Source organism: Furipterus horrens, unplaced genomic scaffold (assembly GCF_987537825.1).
Source record: "Furipterus horrens unplaced genomic scaffold, mFurHor1.1.pri manual_scaffold_8, whole genome shotgun sequence".
NCBI lineage: Eukaryota > Metazoa > Chordata > Mammalia > Chiroptera > Furipteridae > Furipterus > Furipterus horrens.
In genome coordinates, this window is record NW_028327178.1 from 92,406,820 (window position 1) to 92,423,045 (window position 16,226).

Genomic DNA, 16,226 nt, shown 5'->3' on the forward strand with positions numbered 1-16,226 from the left:
CCTGCCATTAACTCTCCGCTGAGAGACCAAGAGCCTCCTCCTCCATCCCCGCCCCCTCCAACCCTCACAGTCCGAGGCAATGGGGGTCTGCCTTCCCTAGCATTAGAATCGTGAGCTGATGGGTCTGGTCTGCAACCAAGGGTGCTCCCCAGGTGCTTCTCGCCTCCCCTTAAATACGGGTGCCTGTGCTTACCGCAGTCCCACCACTCGTCGCTGCAGCCACCGCCGCCAGCACAGCTTGACCTCTCCGCCCTAGTTTCGCCCCTCCTACCCATCCTGACGAGCAGCGCTTCTTTATAACTTCATACGTTGGACTTCCATTTATTTTCTGGAACTTCCGGTTATTTCTGGTTTTGCAGTAGTTGTATTCCTTCTTAGTTGTGGAGGGAGATGAAGTGTGTCAGTCTAGGCCTCCATCTTGGCTGGAAGTTCATATTCTACACTCTTAAACCTATGTAACTTTAACAACTATGTATACAGTACCGCAAAATCCCGCGATACAGTGAAAAATCCACAATAAATAATTAAAAATATTTTTAAAAATCCCGCGATACAGTGAGGTCGTGATAAGTGAACCACGATATAGAGAGGGACTACTGTATACCCAAAAGAAATGAAAATAGGTTTTCAAATAAATACATGTACACACATGTTCACAGCAGAACTATTCACAATAGCCAAAAGATGGAAACACCCAATGTCTATCAACAAATGGATAAACAAATTGAGGTACACACATACAATGAATATTATTCAGCCATAAAATGGAATGAAGTAGTGACATGCTACAGTAAAAAACATCGTGCTAAGTAAAAGAAGCATGATACATGATACAAAAGGTGGCATATTGCAGGATTCCATTTATATGAAATATCCAGAAGTGGTAAACCCACAAATAGAAAGCAAGTGATTGCCAGGAGTTAAGAAAAATGGGAAATAGCTGCTTAATGTGTATAGGGTTTCTTTTTGGAGTGATGAAACTGTTTTGGAACTAGATAGACAAATGTAAATGCACATTACATGCATTATACACACAAGTTGTAAATGTGCTAAATGCCACCAAATTTTTCATTTTAAATGGTTAAGTTTATGTTACTTTCATCTTAATTAAAAAAATAGAGATAGTTTTTTTAAAATTTAATCTTTATTGTATGTTTTGTTAAAGACAATTTTTACTTATGGGTTTGACAAATACCAAGAAGTTAAACAGGCCCTGTACTGGGAAGAGTATATGAAGTGGGAAGATGAGCCAGTAATTTCCTTGGAAGTTTGATTTGTCAACATCAAAATTCAAAAAGCAAATATCCTACACATTATATTCTATACACGAGGTTGCTATTTGTAGGAACAAAGACTTGAAACAGATCAAATTCCCATCAGTAGGGAATTAGATAGTTATGGTATGCTCGTATAAAGGAATATTATGTAGCTGTAACTAGGAATTAGATACTTTCAAATGTACTGGGATGAAATGCTTTGCAAGATAAAGTTAAAAGCCAGGGGCAGAATGATGCCTCTTTCACCATCTCCTCTGTACAAGCAGGGAGGAGGCAATCTCCTGCTCCCCCTCCCCCACCCCCATGACTGGGCAACATGTCTGGAGGACACATGAGAAAACGGTAATAGGTTACCATGGGGAAGGGAACAAACTTTCTACTGTATACTTGCTGTTCCTTTTGTACCTTATGAATATTTTAAACCTTAGATATATATCACCTTTTCCAAAAATAAATAAATGCGATTGGATTGTACATGAAAATTTTCATTTCTTTTCTCCAGTTTTTTTAGCTGTTCCTCACAAGACAGGTCCTAAGACCCAGTGTCTAAACCATAGACACTAACACAGCTCCTCAGATGTAAGCTGCCCAGGACTCTGAGTCCCACTGCAGATTCCTGAGCTTTTAAGAGTCACTCATCTTTTGAAAAGCTGATGAAAGCGATGGACTCCCCTTCCTACCCCCTCCCTGCAAAATAGTGACCCAATTACACTCACCGCCTTACATACAGAGCACTGTACAGTCTTTGTATTCTCACCGCCTTATCAGTAGCTCTACCACACTGCTGGTTAATGTTAAACTGGCTGACAACTAAAACACTCACCACTTGAGAATTTCTGCAAAAGCAGGGCTCTTCGCCTTATTTGTTAAAATGCCAGTGTTTACAAATGCTCCTGTAAATTGTCCTCTCACAGGTCAGGCCCTGCTTTTCAGTTACCTGAGATGATTGAGAATTCCACTGCAGCTCAGGCGTTGCATAAATCAGCCTCTCTCAGCTCAGAGGCACCTATGCACTGATAATTACCCAGCCCTGTGGCTTCATCTACACCTCTAAGACCCTGAAGGATTGTTCCCCCAGACAGAGCCACGTGTTCCCATCTGAATCGACAGAAGGGACAACTAGTAGTTCTGAGAACCCTGAAAAGGGATCTAACATTTTAATTATCTGAGCTCCAGGAAGATAGGATAAAGCATTATTTTGCTGGGCAAGAAAACTAGTCCAGAATTACAATATATTAAAAACAACAACAAACAAACAACAACAAAAAAACCCACAAACGTTTGGCAGCATCCTACATGCTTTAGTTTTCCGAACCACTATGAACTGAATTGTGTGCTTCTTCTGCCCCCTTCACAAATTCATATGCTGAAAGCCCTAATCTATATTTTGAGAGCGAGCCTTTGGGGGAGGCAATTAAATGAGGCTGTAAGAGTGGGGCCCTAATACAACAGGACCAATGTCCTTATATAAGAGAAAGAGATACCAGAGATCTCTCTGTGCCCGCAAAGAGGAAAGGCCACATGGGACACAGTGAGAAGGTGGCTGTCTACCAGAGAGGCCATACCACTGATGGCACCTTGATCTTGATCTCTAGCCTCCAGAACCGTGAGAAAATGAATTTCTGTTACTTAAGCCACCCAGTCTATGGTATCTTGCTATGGCAGCCAGAGCTGACTGCTACCCATACCTCTATTTAAAAGTATTCGTTTTGGAATTCAATTAAAGCATGACAACACTGAGGACTAAGATCTTTCCAACGTATTCGTGATTTAACTATGTTTACCTTGGCCTTCCCAGAGCATCTGACTGGAGAAAAATGTGTATGGCATGGGAGAGCAGAGAGATGGGATTTATGGTCAGAGGGCTGAGAAAGCCTAGACTCTATACATTATCATGTGCTAAAATAAACATTTAATAAAGCTTTATCCCAAAAGATACAAGCAGGTATCATGTGGAGATTATATCATGTGTTAGTCACACAAGTACGAAAGTGAATCTAGACCTTTCATAAAGACTTTTTTAATCCCCCAAATCAAAGAAAACTGGCTTGGGGTTAAAATTCAGTTAATTAAAAAAACAACTAAGTAGAAAAACCTCATTCCCCAAGGGTGATGGTTAATGCTGGTTTTACTTAAGTCCACTCACAAGCAGGTACATGAAGGTAATCAATACTAACAGGATAAAACAGATTCCTTAAATGGGAAACTAAAAGTTGAAAGTTAACTTAAAGAGCCTCAGCACACACAATGCTGAACCTTTATGATCCTCAGTTTCTAAAGCTGTGCAATGAAGATATTGGGTTGACTAAAAAGTTGATTTAGTTTTTTTCTGTAAAATAAAAGACACATTTTTCATTTGCACCAGTAACTTTATTGATTTGGATATTCTGAGTATGTTGGCTATCTCCCACATGGTTTGTTGATTGTTCTCAAATTAATGTCTCAATTTGATCGCTATCAACTTCAACTGGTCTACCTGACTGTGGAGCATCATCCAGCAGAAATCTCTATCATGAAACTTTGCAAACCACTTTTGACACCTTTGATCAGTCACAGCGCCTTCTCCATATACTGCACAAATCTATTTTTGTGTTTAGTTGCATTTTTACCGTTCTTGAAATAATAAAGCATAATATACTGAAAATGTTGCGTATTTTCTTTCATCTTCCATTATTAAAATGGCCGCACAAAAATTCACCAATTTTGATGTTTTTTAAAAAAATGGACGCTGATATGACAGCTGTCACACTACAGTATAACCAAACTGTTTTGAAAAAACTTAAAGACAACTATGCGCTACTAGAGCCTTCTTAGAGAAAAAAAACAAATGAACTTCTTTGGCCAACCCAATACTAATCTCTATTTCACAGGTTTGCTTGGAGGATTATATAAAATTACTTCTAATAAATATATGGCTCAATGTTTGCCATATAGCAGGAGATGAAAAATGTGAACTTTTGTTTAGTGTATATATATATATGTAATTTAAAGCAGCCTTGAGGTATAACTTAGCTATAATAAAATTCACATGATTTTAAAAATGCATATTTTATGATTTACTAACCTGAGTATTTTTCAAAAGTCATAAGAAAAGAGGGGGAAAGAAAAGCCTGCACAGACCAAGAAAGGCTATGGACTCAGGAGAGGAAAACAAACCTGAGGGGAGAACCACAAACCTGGGGTTATAGAGTTCACGCACTTCTGTTTTTACATACGACTGGAAAGTATAAAATTACATTCCCTAATAACCCACAAGTACAGTTATGACCATCTGGTGTTCATAACTCGAACCATGATGTTAATGAAGTTAACGAAGCACTCATAGTCAGTATTTAGAGGGAAGGCTGCTGGGCAGCCGTTAGCAATTCTGCAGAGACGGGCCTGGGGATGCGCATATCTGGTCAACTGGACTTGAGAAACAGTGCAGTGTTTTCAAAGCATCATCTGCTGCAGAACGGTCCTGGTTCCCTGCTGCTGCTTTTCAGTGATACATTTTTATTAGTTCACTTTGGTTATTTGGTTAACCCTATGGTACACATGCTATGTTTTTCATCAACTATGTTTCTAGCCTATTAATGTTAAAGAACTAGCTTTTAAGACAAAAATGTTTTAGTTTAAATATGAATCATCTATACTCATGACCAAACACACATATGCCCAATTTAGCCAAAATCTGCTTAGTCAAGGACAACAGAACAGAGTTCATTTGCTACCAAAAAGCAACAGGTTGGGCAGAAGTTTTTCTTTTTTTTTTTTTTAATTTAAATAACTAATATACCCATATGGTTCTAAAATCGAATATATATATAATAACATATTCACACCTAATAGGTGGCCACTTCAGGTTTCCTGTGTGTGCTTTCAGTTTATGTATGCTGTATATGAGCAAACAGATACATTTGGTGTTAGTCCCTGCTTTCTACCTTAATACAAAAAGTATCATATTATACATACAGTTCTGCATTTTCCTTTTTACCGTTAATATACCTTGGAGCCTTTCCTGTATCAGTATACAGAGATTTTCTTCATTTTCCTTAAAAGCTATATAATTTTCCATTATATATTCTATAAATTAAGCAGTCTCTTTTGCAATGAATAACCTTGTATATATGTGTGTATATGTGTAATCTATAAACTAAAGGCCCAGAGAGGCTTAGTGGATCAAAAGGTACAGGTATTTTTAACTGATAAACGATGATTCTTAACTTTTTGAGGTTCTGGTCCATTAAAAAATCTGATGAAGGCTATGGACTTGGTCCCCCCAGATAATGAACAAATACACACAAATTGTGCATACTCTAAGTGACCCTAGAAACCCTCATATGGATTAATCCCTAGAGATTTTTTTTTAAACTAGATAATTTAAGAAGGTGTCTTACAGCTACAATCTTAAAATTCTGAGAGTTTAGAGACTTTACCTTGGTTGATTTCAGCTGCAGAAGGCCCCAGGCTTAAGCTCTTCTTCTGCTGGGCATTTTTGGCGAGAAGTGTGTGCTTGTCATCATTTCCTGTATCCATCTCTGAGATGGTGACAGCCAGAATCCGGCAGAAATTAGCAAGCTGCTGCTGATCAAAATTGGATACTAAGGAACTCAGATTGGGGACTTCATCTAGTCGGATCATTTCCTAGAGAAGACACAAATAAAACAATTGCCGTGCTCAGTTCATTAGAGATTGGATGTGCTCCTCCTCTGCGTTCCCCTAAGAATCCAGCCACTTTTGTTCAAATCCCAGCTCTCCAAGTTGCAGCTGTGCAGCCTTAGGTAAGTTACAGAACCTCTCTTAGGTCCGTTTATTTGTCAAATGGGACCAACCTACGTCGTAGGACTGGTTTGAGGATTAAAAGCCTTTGAGCACCACTGTTCTTATTCTCTACCTTTGCTCATGTGGCTCATTTTGCCTATTAAAAAAAGGAAGAAATTATCTACCACTCAAGTTTTATCAATCAAAAACTGCTATTCTTGCTACAGATCTTTTCTTCTTAAGAAATAACATTATTTCAAAAAAAAATAAAGAAAGAACATATTTCAAATATAGCCGAAAGCCCATGTCTCCCCACCCAGGTGCATTCCCTTCTCTCTCCCCAGAGGTACTCATCATTTTGAACTTTGTGTTTATTATTCCCACATTTTTATACTTAAGAACATTTCCATAAAAACATAAGAGTATTGTTCTGCATGCAGTATGAATGGTATCATATAACACCTCACTTTTCAGTCAACATTGAGACTTAACTGCACTGATATAAGTAACTCTATTTCACTCATTTTTCACTGTTTTACTCCCCAAATTTATTCTTTATATATATATATATAGGTGAACTACAGTTTTACACTATTAAATAATGTTGCAATGAACATTTCTATAGGTGTCTCCTGTATATGCACAAGTAACCAATTATCTAGAGAAAGTAATAGGCATCGTGCTTTTTTCTTGACTTTAATAGAAATATTTCCAAAGTTTAACATTAAATTTAATGTTTGCTGTAAGTTTTAATAGATATATCAAGTTAAGGAATTTTCTAAAATGTTTTTTGTTACATGGTATTATCTGAGGAATATAAGGATATTTCAAAAGGAGAAAATTTCATTTAATAGATGACATTTGCAGATTTTAAGAAAAACATTTTAAAATTAAAAATTGACTAAAAATCTGCATATAAATGGACCCATGCAGTTCAAGCCTGCATTGTTCAAGGGTCAGATGTATTTTAATTTTTATTTATTTGACACATACAACATATGGTATGAAACATAACTAAGTGAATTGCTGTGTTGCCTTTACTCTCACACCTCCATGCCTTTCTGCCAGAGGTTACCACCACTATCCTGAATTTTATTAGTCTTTAAAAAGTTTTATCTTATGACTGAGTTTGCTTATTTTTGAGCTTTATAAAAATATACTATACACATTCTTCTGCAACTGACTTCTGGCAATAATTTCTATGATTCACCTGTGCTGCTACTTTTAGCAACAGTTCATTTATTTTCACCCCTTTCCAACACAGGCATACCTTGTTTTATCGCACTTTGCTTCGTTGCACTTCACAGATGTTGCATTTTTTTTTTCATGGTTATTTTTTAATTTATTTAGACAGATCTTGCATTTTTAACAAATAGAAGGCAAGACCTCCACCGGCATAAAGATGGCAACTCCTTTATTGCAATACTTGCTTTATTGCAGTACCTGCAGTATCTCCGAGGTATGCCTTTATTCTACTGTGTGAAGGGAGTATATTTATCCATTTTCCTGTTGATGGATCACAGGCTTGGTTTCAGTTTTTTGTTCTGTGTTTCTTAATGTATATGTGCAGTTTTTCTAGGGTAGTATATTACAAATCATTCTGACAATGTCCAAGAGTAAGAAATAAATTTTCCTTAACAACGGAGTAAACACACATAAGTGAGTGTATCATATAAATAAGTGTATAAATATGAAACAAAAACTTCTTCAAACAGTACCCTTACATGACACAATTTGATCTTTTCTATTGAGGTGGCAGACCCACTGAACTGATTTCACAACCTCTTAGTTTCAATTTAGTGTTTCCATTTCTCAGAATCACTGTTCTGGGAATGAGCTTTCCCATGTGTGGGCTTGGGCATAGGTCACAGGTGATTCAGGCACAAAACTGATCTCGTGGCCCTCAGGGCAGTGCACACCTGGGTGCTGGGTCACAGAGTATATGCATATTCAAGTAGAAAACAAAAGATATTCTGTTGATATAAAAAAGTATCATCAGTATAGAAGAGTTATCAATAATACACATTCTCACCAAAGTTGCTCTGTCTCTCTCACTATGGTCTTGGTTTGCACTTCCCTGATTAGCAATGAGGTTAAGCATCTTCTCTTATATTTATGGATCATTTGTTTCTCTTCTGTGAAATGCCTATTCATATCACTGACCATTTTTCTTGCTGATGTCTAAGAATTCTTGATAAATTCTGACTACCAGTCCTTTGTTAGTAGCATGGGTTGCAAATACCTTTTCCAGTTTGTGACTTGGGTTCCTTCTTTATGTTGTCTGTCTCCCTTGCAAACTGCACCCAAGGTACCCATAATGTCTAACAGAACTCATCAACATTTTTGGCAACACAGAAGCAACCATTCTAGACTCCTATGCTGATACTGCCAGGGAGACTGGAATTTCTGCCCTGGAAGCCCCCTCTCACACACTTGCTGGAACACACAGTTAGTGGAAAAATAACAAAGCCTTTTTATCAAAGTGCACAAAGGGCCTGTCTGGGACCTGCACACATTTCCAATGTGTTTCTACACACAATGGGCCTCTTATGCATCTTCTGCCCGGGTGATAACAAACAGGACCTGAGGAAAAGTGCAGCAGAAAAGACAGAAATAAAAGCTGAGGAAAATATAATGCATATGAGTGCCCTTTTCCCAGTAATGCCAACTCTAAGAGGCTGCTCCTGCCTCCCCAGTAGTAAGAGAAAAAATCTGCCAACCTGCAACCAACATGGAGGTATGGGACAAAAACTTGGGCAATAAGCTTCAGGTCCTTGCAAACATTACACCAAAAATCTAATATAGTGATTCTGTAACAGAAGTCTATGAGAATGTTTTTTGGGGTTGTGAGTTCCCAATGATAAATTTTTAATTTAGTGTTTTCATTTCAGTCATATATTTTTTTAATTTATTTTTTAAATGATTTTATTTATTTTTAGAGAGAGGGAAAGGGAAGGAGAAAGAGAGGGAGAGAGACATGAATGTGAGGTTGCCTGATGAGCGCCCCCAACTGGGGACCTGGCCTGCAACCCAGGCATGTGCCCTGACTGGGAATTGAACTGGCAACCTTTGGTTCACAGGCCGGTACTCAAACCACTGGGCCATACCAGCAGGGTTCTTTTTTTTTTTTTTTAAGTATATTCTGGATTACTTGAATGTCTATCTTATGACCAAGTGGCTGAACTTCAGTGCTCATATTTGTGTCTCTGGTGTTGGTGTCACCTAATGTTAACTGTTGACAACTAATGGGAAAAACAGAGGTGAACTTAATAAATGAAAGTCAAAGTCAAACACCATCACCAAGGGAAACATATCCTAATGAACGAAGGTGTCATAGCAGTTCAAATATAGAAAAGTGGCAAGAGAATGAAGCCACATAGCATACAGTAGTAGGTATGCTAAATAGATCTTGCATTATAATAATTACTGAGGGGCAATTTGATTTTGGCAAAGTAACATTAGCCATCACATTAAATTCATGAAGTCAATCTGAGCTTTCAAGTTTTATAATTAGTTTGATTTCAATCTGTATTATTTGTTTAGGTTTTATAGTCATATAAGATACATCAGTAAGTATATAAAGTATAACCTAGTTTTTACTTGAATACAGTTAAGTAACACAAAAAATAATTTAACACTAGGAGTATGGAAGAACTTTTCTTTTCAAAGAAAATTTGTTTCAGAATCCAATCATCTGAGACACCCTCCCCCAACCTGGTTACCCATCTGCTGGAGGACATAGCTCACCTTTTTAACACCCAAAATATCTTCGATGAGGGTTGCTGTTTGTAAGAATGTCTTCTTACTCGTCATCAGTGTAAATAGGAAGATCACAAAGTCATTCTTTTCTGCCAAACGCTTTGTAACTCCTTCCGTCTATCACAAGGGAGGAGAGAAAAGGCAGAATAAGTTATAAATACAAAAATATATATATAAAAAGCAAGCCCTGACCAGTATGACTCAGTTGGTCAGGCATCATCTCACAAGGTGAGGGGTAGACGGTTTGATTCCCAGTCGGGTCACATGCCTGGGTTGTGGGTTCAGTCCCCAGCTGGGGTGCACACAAGAGCAACTGATCAATGTTTTTCTCTCAAATCGATGTTGCACTCCCTCTCTTTCTCCCTCCTTTACCCTCTCTCTAAAAAATAAATAAAATCCTAATAAAAAATAAGAACAAGATATCCCTTCCAGCTACTGGAAACACAATCCCACATCATAACAGTAAGCAGTACTTTTGAATTTTGGAATTTCAATGTCTTTAAGGCAGAATATGCTTACTCCCGGTTTGTCACAATTTGCACAAGTCCCCACTCTAAAACAGGTACCTTCAAACCATTTCTTGTTTTCTGCCCAGTCCCTCAGTACTGGTATTTGCAACTCTAAAAGCCAATCAATGACGAAGTCAATTACATCACACAATCATTTTTTTTTTTTTAATAAGGACAATTTCTTTGTGGCCTTAGCTGCAAGAGTAATTGTGCGTTCTTGAACAATGATATTTTTATCTTAGAGTTCTGTCTGTGCCTATTTGTGCCACGAGCTAATGTGGCTATTAAGCACTTGAAATATGGTTAGTCTGAACTGAGATGTGCTGAGTGTAAAAACACTAGATTTTGAAAGATAATACAAAAAAAGAGAATGTAAATATCTTTACGTTTATTTTGAATTTTAAGCTTATTAAGATTAACTACTTATTCCTACTGTTTTTTATTACTTTGTAAAAAAAAAAAAAAGTTGCTACAAAGAAATTTAAAGTAACCTAAGTGCCTTGCATTGTATTTCTAGTGCACAGCACTGTTATAGATGCTGAGCTGCATGAATGTTAAAACATATTTTCCTATTTGTGTTGGTTGCCAACAAGCTCAAATCCAACTTTGTGCACCATCCATAATACAGATGATTTTATGGTCTACATTTTTATATCAGCCCAATTCCTAGATATATGTTTTATCCTCACCTTATTTTATCCTTTTCATTCCTACCTACTTCAAAATTTTTGATTTTGGTACATTTTATGTACTCCTGTACGATGCCTGAAACCTTTTTTTGAATGTGGCAAGAAATAAAATTAAATGTTCCTTGGCACTGTCATAGCCCACAGATTTCACCTCTGCAGCCAGCCCTTGTTTCATTCTGTCACGTATTAGGATTCATGGTTTTTAGTTTACCATAGATGTCCCCAGAAGACAGGTACTGTGTCTTATAAAAAACTGCTTTACAAAGTACTTCTATCTCATTTAGTCCTCACAACAATCCTATGATGTCAGTATGATTAGTAACTGCAGTCTATCGACAAGAAACTGAAGCTCAGGGAGATGAACTAATAAGCACTAAGCCAAAGGCCAGAACTGAAAACCAAGTTCTAGCACCAAGTGCTGTGCTCTTTACTTTCTACCGAATTTCTTCCTTTACTGGCCATTCTTTCTCACTCAGGGTCAGTGCAGCAGTGTCCTCCTCAGTACGTGGGTGGGGCTTTTGATTTGTTTTGTCTTCTAACACGGAAAACAAAGAAATAGGTATAATGAGGTTAAAAGGTATCTTAAAGGTCACAGATACTCTTCCAATGCTTCTATTTCTTTGTTAAGTAATTGTTCAGTCTCTGCTTGGACACCTCCGGGGTTTGGCTCTTAACAACTGCAGTTGACCCTTAAACAATACACGGGTTACAGGCAGCTGAAAAGCCACATGTAACTACAGTCATCGCTCCGGATCCACAACTCCCAACTACGAAGTGAAAATGCAGATGACTCTTGAACAACACGGGTTAGAACCATGTGCAGGGTCCTACGTGGGTGGATCCGTGCAGTTCAACTCACGTTAAGGGTCAGCTGCCTCCCCACAATCTCTCCCTGTTGGTTCCGGTTCTCAGACACACATAAAACAAGCCCAGGTCCTCCAATGTCTGAAGACAGCTCTCACATCTACCACCCCCGCCCTCACCTTCCCTTCTCAGACACTCAAACGTGGCGGGGAGGGCACGCAGCCTCAAAGGCAGGGTACTTACACAGACACAGGTGTTATATAGGATGCTCAGACAGTCCTTGGACATTTCATCACTTACTGAAAGCAAATGGACAATAATTGGCTATTTTTATCATTAAAAAGATAGTATAAGTGTATTCAATTTTTTGAAAACAAAAACTATTCTTCATAACCTCCTCCAAGATGATTATTTTCTTGTAAGCATATCTCATTCTAGTCCTTATTTACCAAAGATTTTCATGGTGCCCATCAGAACCTACAAACCGATTTGTAGACTGCTTTTGGTTTGATATAGTAGCCATTTTCTTACTATGCTCCATAGTGTTCCTAATTTATCTGCAGTGATATCATTTAAAATATGCCATGTTCCCCTTGTACAAAAGCTTGCTTAGAATATATCCAAGATTTTAGTTTTAGGGTTTTTTGCTGTTTAAATAGACAAAAATAAACAGCTTAATATGTAAGAGTATAGGAGTCCCTCTCTATATCCTGGTTCACTTATCGCGGCCTCACTGTATCATGGGGTTTTTTAAAATATTATTTTTAATTATTTATCATGGATTTTTCGCTATATCACAGGATTTTGCAGTACTATATATGTATGTTGTTAAAGTTACATAGGTTTAAGAGTGTAGAATATGTTTAAGAACATAAGTAGTGTTTATAAAAGTGTGGAAAAGGTTAATAAAGGAGTGGGAAAGGTTTATAAGGGACTGGGAACGGTTTATAAGTGTGTGGGAAGGGTTTATAAAGCCTTAAAATATATATAATACTATCGTGCGGGGGGGGGGGGGGCTCTAGAATGTAATACCCGCAATAAGTAAGGGAATACTGTAACTGTATGTACAAATGAGGTCTTATAAAGTATGTCACATTGATGTGAGGAAAGAAATTTTGTTTTAATTAAAAAATATATATGTGATGTTTGTAGAAGGGCACTCATCAAATATTAAGTGATTTCTGGTTTTTAATGCCAAGTAAAGTTTTCTTATCCTTTTTTTTAAATTAAGTACTGAATACCTAAAAAGAATATTTGTAACATGCATAAATTATAAAGAAGAATAACAAAATACTACTCATATACCCACTACGCAGCTTAAGAAATAATGCACTACCAAACACTTACTTTTTACATTTTTGCATTCTGGTACTGACTGAACTTTTTACAAAGAGCATCTATCACCTTTATAACAACAACAACAACAAAAATAGCTTTTTTGATCTTACCAGGTTATTTTTCACTCTCAACTATATGAGAGAAGTAAGAATTTCCAATGAAAACATAAAAGCTGAACCCAAGAACTATTAGAAAAGTACAAAGATGCAATTCTTTTAGCCCAGTGGTTTTCACACTTTTTCTTTTAAAGCACCAGCCTGTGTTTCCACCTAGTACAGAATGAATACATAGAGCTGCTTAGTTGGGAGTGGAGAGAGTATCTTGCCATTGGATGGAAGGCATGCGTTCACTGTTAAAGAGTTAGAAAGGGAAAGAAGAGAAACTTCCAGGAACCACCATCGTATCAGCAGGTTGGAAAATGGGGAAGTGGCTGACAAGTATACTTACTTTTCAGTTTCTGTCCCCGGATGGAGACTGTAGGCCTCATAAGGATTTCTACAAGGAGCTACAAAAAAAAAAAAAAAAAAAAAAAAAAATCTTTTTAGCTAAAATCTTCAAAATTAATTCAAAGTACAACTTATAAAACAATCTTCGCTATGCTAACTCATGGCCCAAATATCTGTAACAGCATTACAAGAGTCTCTTGTTCCCAACACAGGCAGGCGGCAGTGAGCTCTATACCGAGTCTGCAAACCTGAGTTCCAGTTCCAGCTTAGTCGCCTATTCCCATGTAAACTTGGGCAAGTTAATGCCCACCATGGCCTAGTTTTCTCATATTAAAAAACAGTTAGATTAGGTAATCTCTGGGATCCAATGTGGCTTAATTTTTTCAAAGCTGCAGAATATCACTACGATCCTTCTTTTGCTTAAAGAACTTTCTTTTTCCTTTTATAAACATGTTTATAAAAAGAATCTCAAAAGATATACTATTAATTATTAATGCTGATATTTACCGGGACTAGGGGTAATATGCATTCATTTTTCATTTTACATATTTAAGTACAACACAATTTTGATTCACCTATTTAAACGAGCATATGCATTTAAAAACCCATTCTGTTGAAACAAAGGAGGACAATTTACCATTTTAACAGGGTCAACCCATGAAGGGGATATAACAATTGTAAACAAAGATGCACTTAATAACAGAGCCTCAAAAAAAATGAAGCAAAAGCTAACAGAATGAAGGAAACAGAAAATTCAAAAAAAGTAAGAGTTGAACACTTCAACATCCCACTTTCAATAACAGACAACTAAGCAACAGCAAAGACACAGAAGACTTCAACACAACAAACAACGGAGGGAGTCTGACAAGAAAAATGCACCAACAAGAGGTCCGTGATGGGCAAAAATGACCCAAAAGCCTGTATTTATGAACAGACTGAGTGAGGTTCCTGGAGAAGCCAATCTAACTCAGTGCAGGAGAGAAACCCCCCATAAAACCAAGAACAATTGATCCAAAGTGTCCTAAGGCACCTGCTGTAAAAAGTCGCATTTTCAGTAAAGATAGACATGAGGCTAGAGACCCACATTATTCTTTTTCCTCCCATAAACACATTGCTTTCTATTAACTACATTCCTTGATAAATGATTTAGAAGTTGGGGCGGGGGTTGCTCCTTGAGCTGACTAGTAAGTAAATGGTACAGGGCCACTGGGACTGTTGAGGAGAGTGAATGCTGAGCAGAAATTAAAGAATCAAGTCTACGGTAAACAATATTTATACAAATGTTTAATATTCAATCTCTACTTTTGTAGAAATGGCATCTCTAAGGAGAGAAAACTTTTTAAAAACTGAAGCATAACATGATACAACAGAGCAGAAATGTTAAGCATACAGCTCCAGTTTTTACAAAGTGAACATCATTCCTGTACAATCAACACCCAGATCAAGACTCAGAATAACCACAACACCCTGAAAGCCTCCTTCATGCTCCATCCCGATGATGGGTGTAAGGACAGATATCTAGGGGAAAAAGTAGGATCCCAGTCCTTCACTCGTTACAGCAAAATAAATTTGGAATGATGCAAAAATTTATACATGATAAAAAATTTTAAGTATTAGAAGGAAACATAGAAATAGTTTATAATCCAACAGTGGGAAAAGCAAGAAACAAAATTCTGAAGCCATGAAAGTAAAAGACGGATCCATACAACAACCTAACAAGTAAACCTTCCTACGTTTTTAAAAAACCCTTCTACATTTAGAAGTACCATAAACAAAGTCAAAATTCAATTCTCCAATGAGGAAAAAAAATACAACACATAAGACAAAGGACCTTAAAAAACGAAGAGTAGTTACAAATTCTTATGATCTGAATGTCTGTAACCACTCAAAATTCCTATGTGAAATCCTACTGCCTAATGTGATGGCATTAAGAGGTAGGGCCTCAGGCATGATTAGGTCATGAATGCAGAGACCTCATGAATGAGATTCTACCCTTATAAAAGAGGCTCCAGAGAGATCCCTAGTCCCTTCCATGTGAGGAAATGGGAAAGAGCTGGTAGTCTGCAACCTGGAAGAGGGCCTTTACCAGACACCAAATCAGCCAGTGCAATGATCTTATACTGCCCGGACTCCAGAGGTGTAAGGAATAAATTTCTGTTGTTTATAAGCTACCTGGTCTATAACATTTATCATAGCAAACTGAAAGAACTAAGATAGAAAATCAATGAGAGAAAAGTCTAGTAACTAAATAGAAAGAATGCAAAAGCCACTAACAGACAACTGGCAGAAAAGAAACAACTTATAAACACACAAAATGATATTCAATCTCACTCAGAAAAATGCAAATTTTAAAAACTATGGAGAACATATAAAGAACTCTTAGAACTCATAATAAAAAGATTAAAAAATGAGAAAAGGAGACAGACACTTTTCCAAGGAAGATGTGCAAATGCTATATAAGCACATAAAAGGATGTGAACACCATTAGCCAATGCAAATCTAAACCACAGTGGGATACCACTTTACACCCACTAAGATGGCTGGCTATATTCAAAAACACATATAGAACAAGTTTTGATGAGGATGTGGAAAACCTGAAACCTTCATACATTGCTGGTGGGCATGGTGCAGCTGCTTTGGAAAATGTAATGGTTCCTCAAA

General features: G+C 37.3%; 1 protein-coding gene across 4 annotated transcripts in view; it reads right to left on the reverse strand.

Annotated features, from left to right (window-relative positions):
• TRPC4AP (transient receptor potential cation channel subfamily C member 4 associated protein) overlaps nucleotides 1-16,226 on the reverse strand; it is a 71,170-nt gene that overhangs the window by 30,786 nt on the left and 24,158 nt on the right. For all 4 annotated transcript variants that reach the window (XM_090286297.1, XM_090286296.1, XM_090286299.1 and 1 more), the window contains exons 4-7: nucleotides 13,567-13,624; nucleotides 12,025-12,080; nucleotides 9,768-9,896; nucleotides 5,696-5,903 (exon numbers count right to left, since the gene is read on the reverse strand). In XM_090286297.1, coding sequence (XP_090142423.1) covers nucleotides 5,696-5,903; nucleotides 9,768-9,896; nucleotides 12,025-12,080; nucleotides 13,567-13,624 — 451 coding nt within the window. The remainder of the gene's footprint in view (nucleotides 1-5,695; nucleotides 5,904-9,767; nucleotides 9,897-12,024; nucleotides 12,081-13,566; nucleotides 13,625-16,226) is intronic.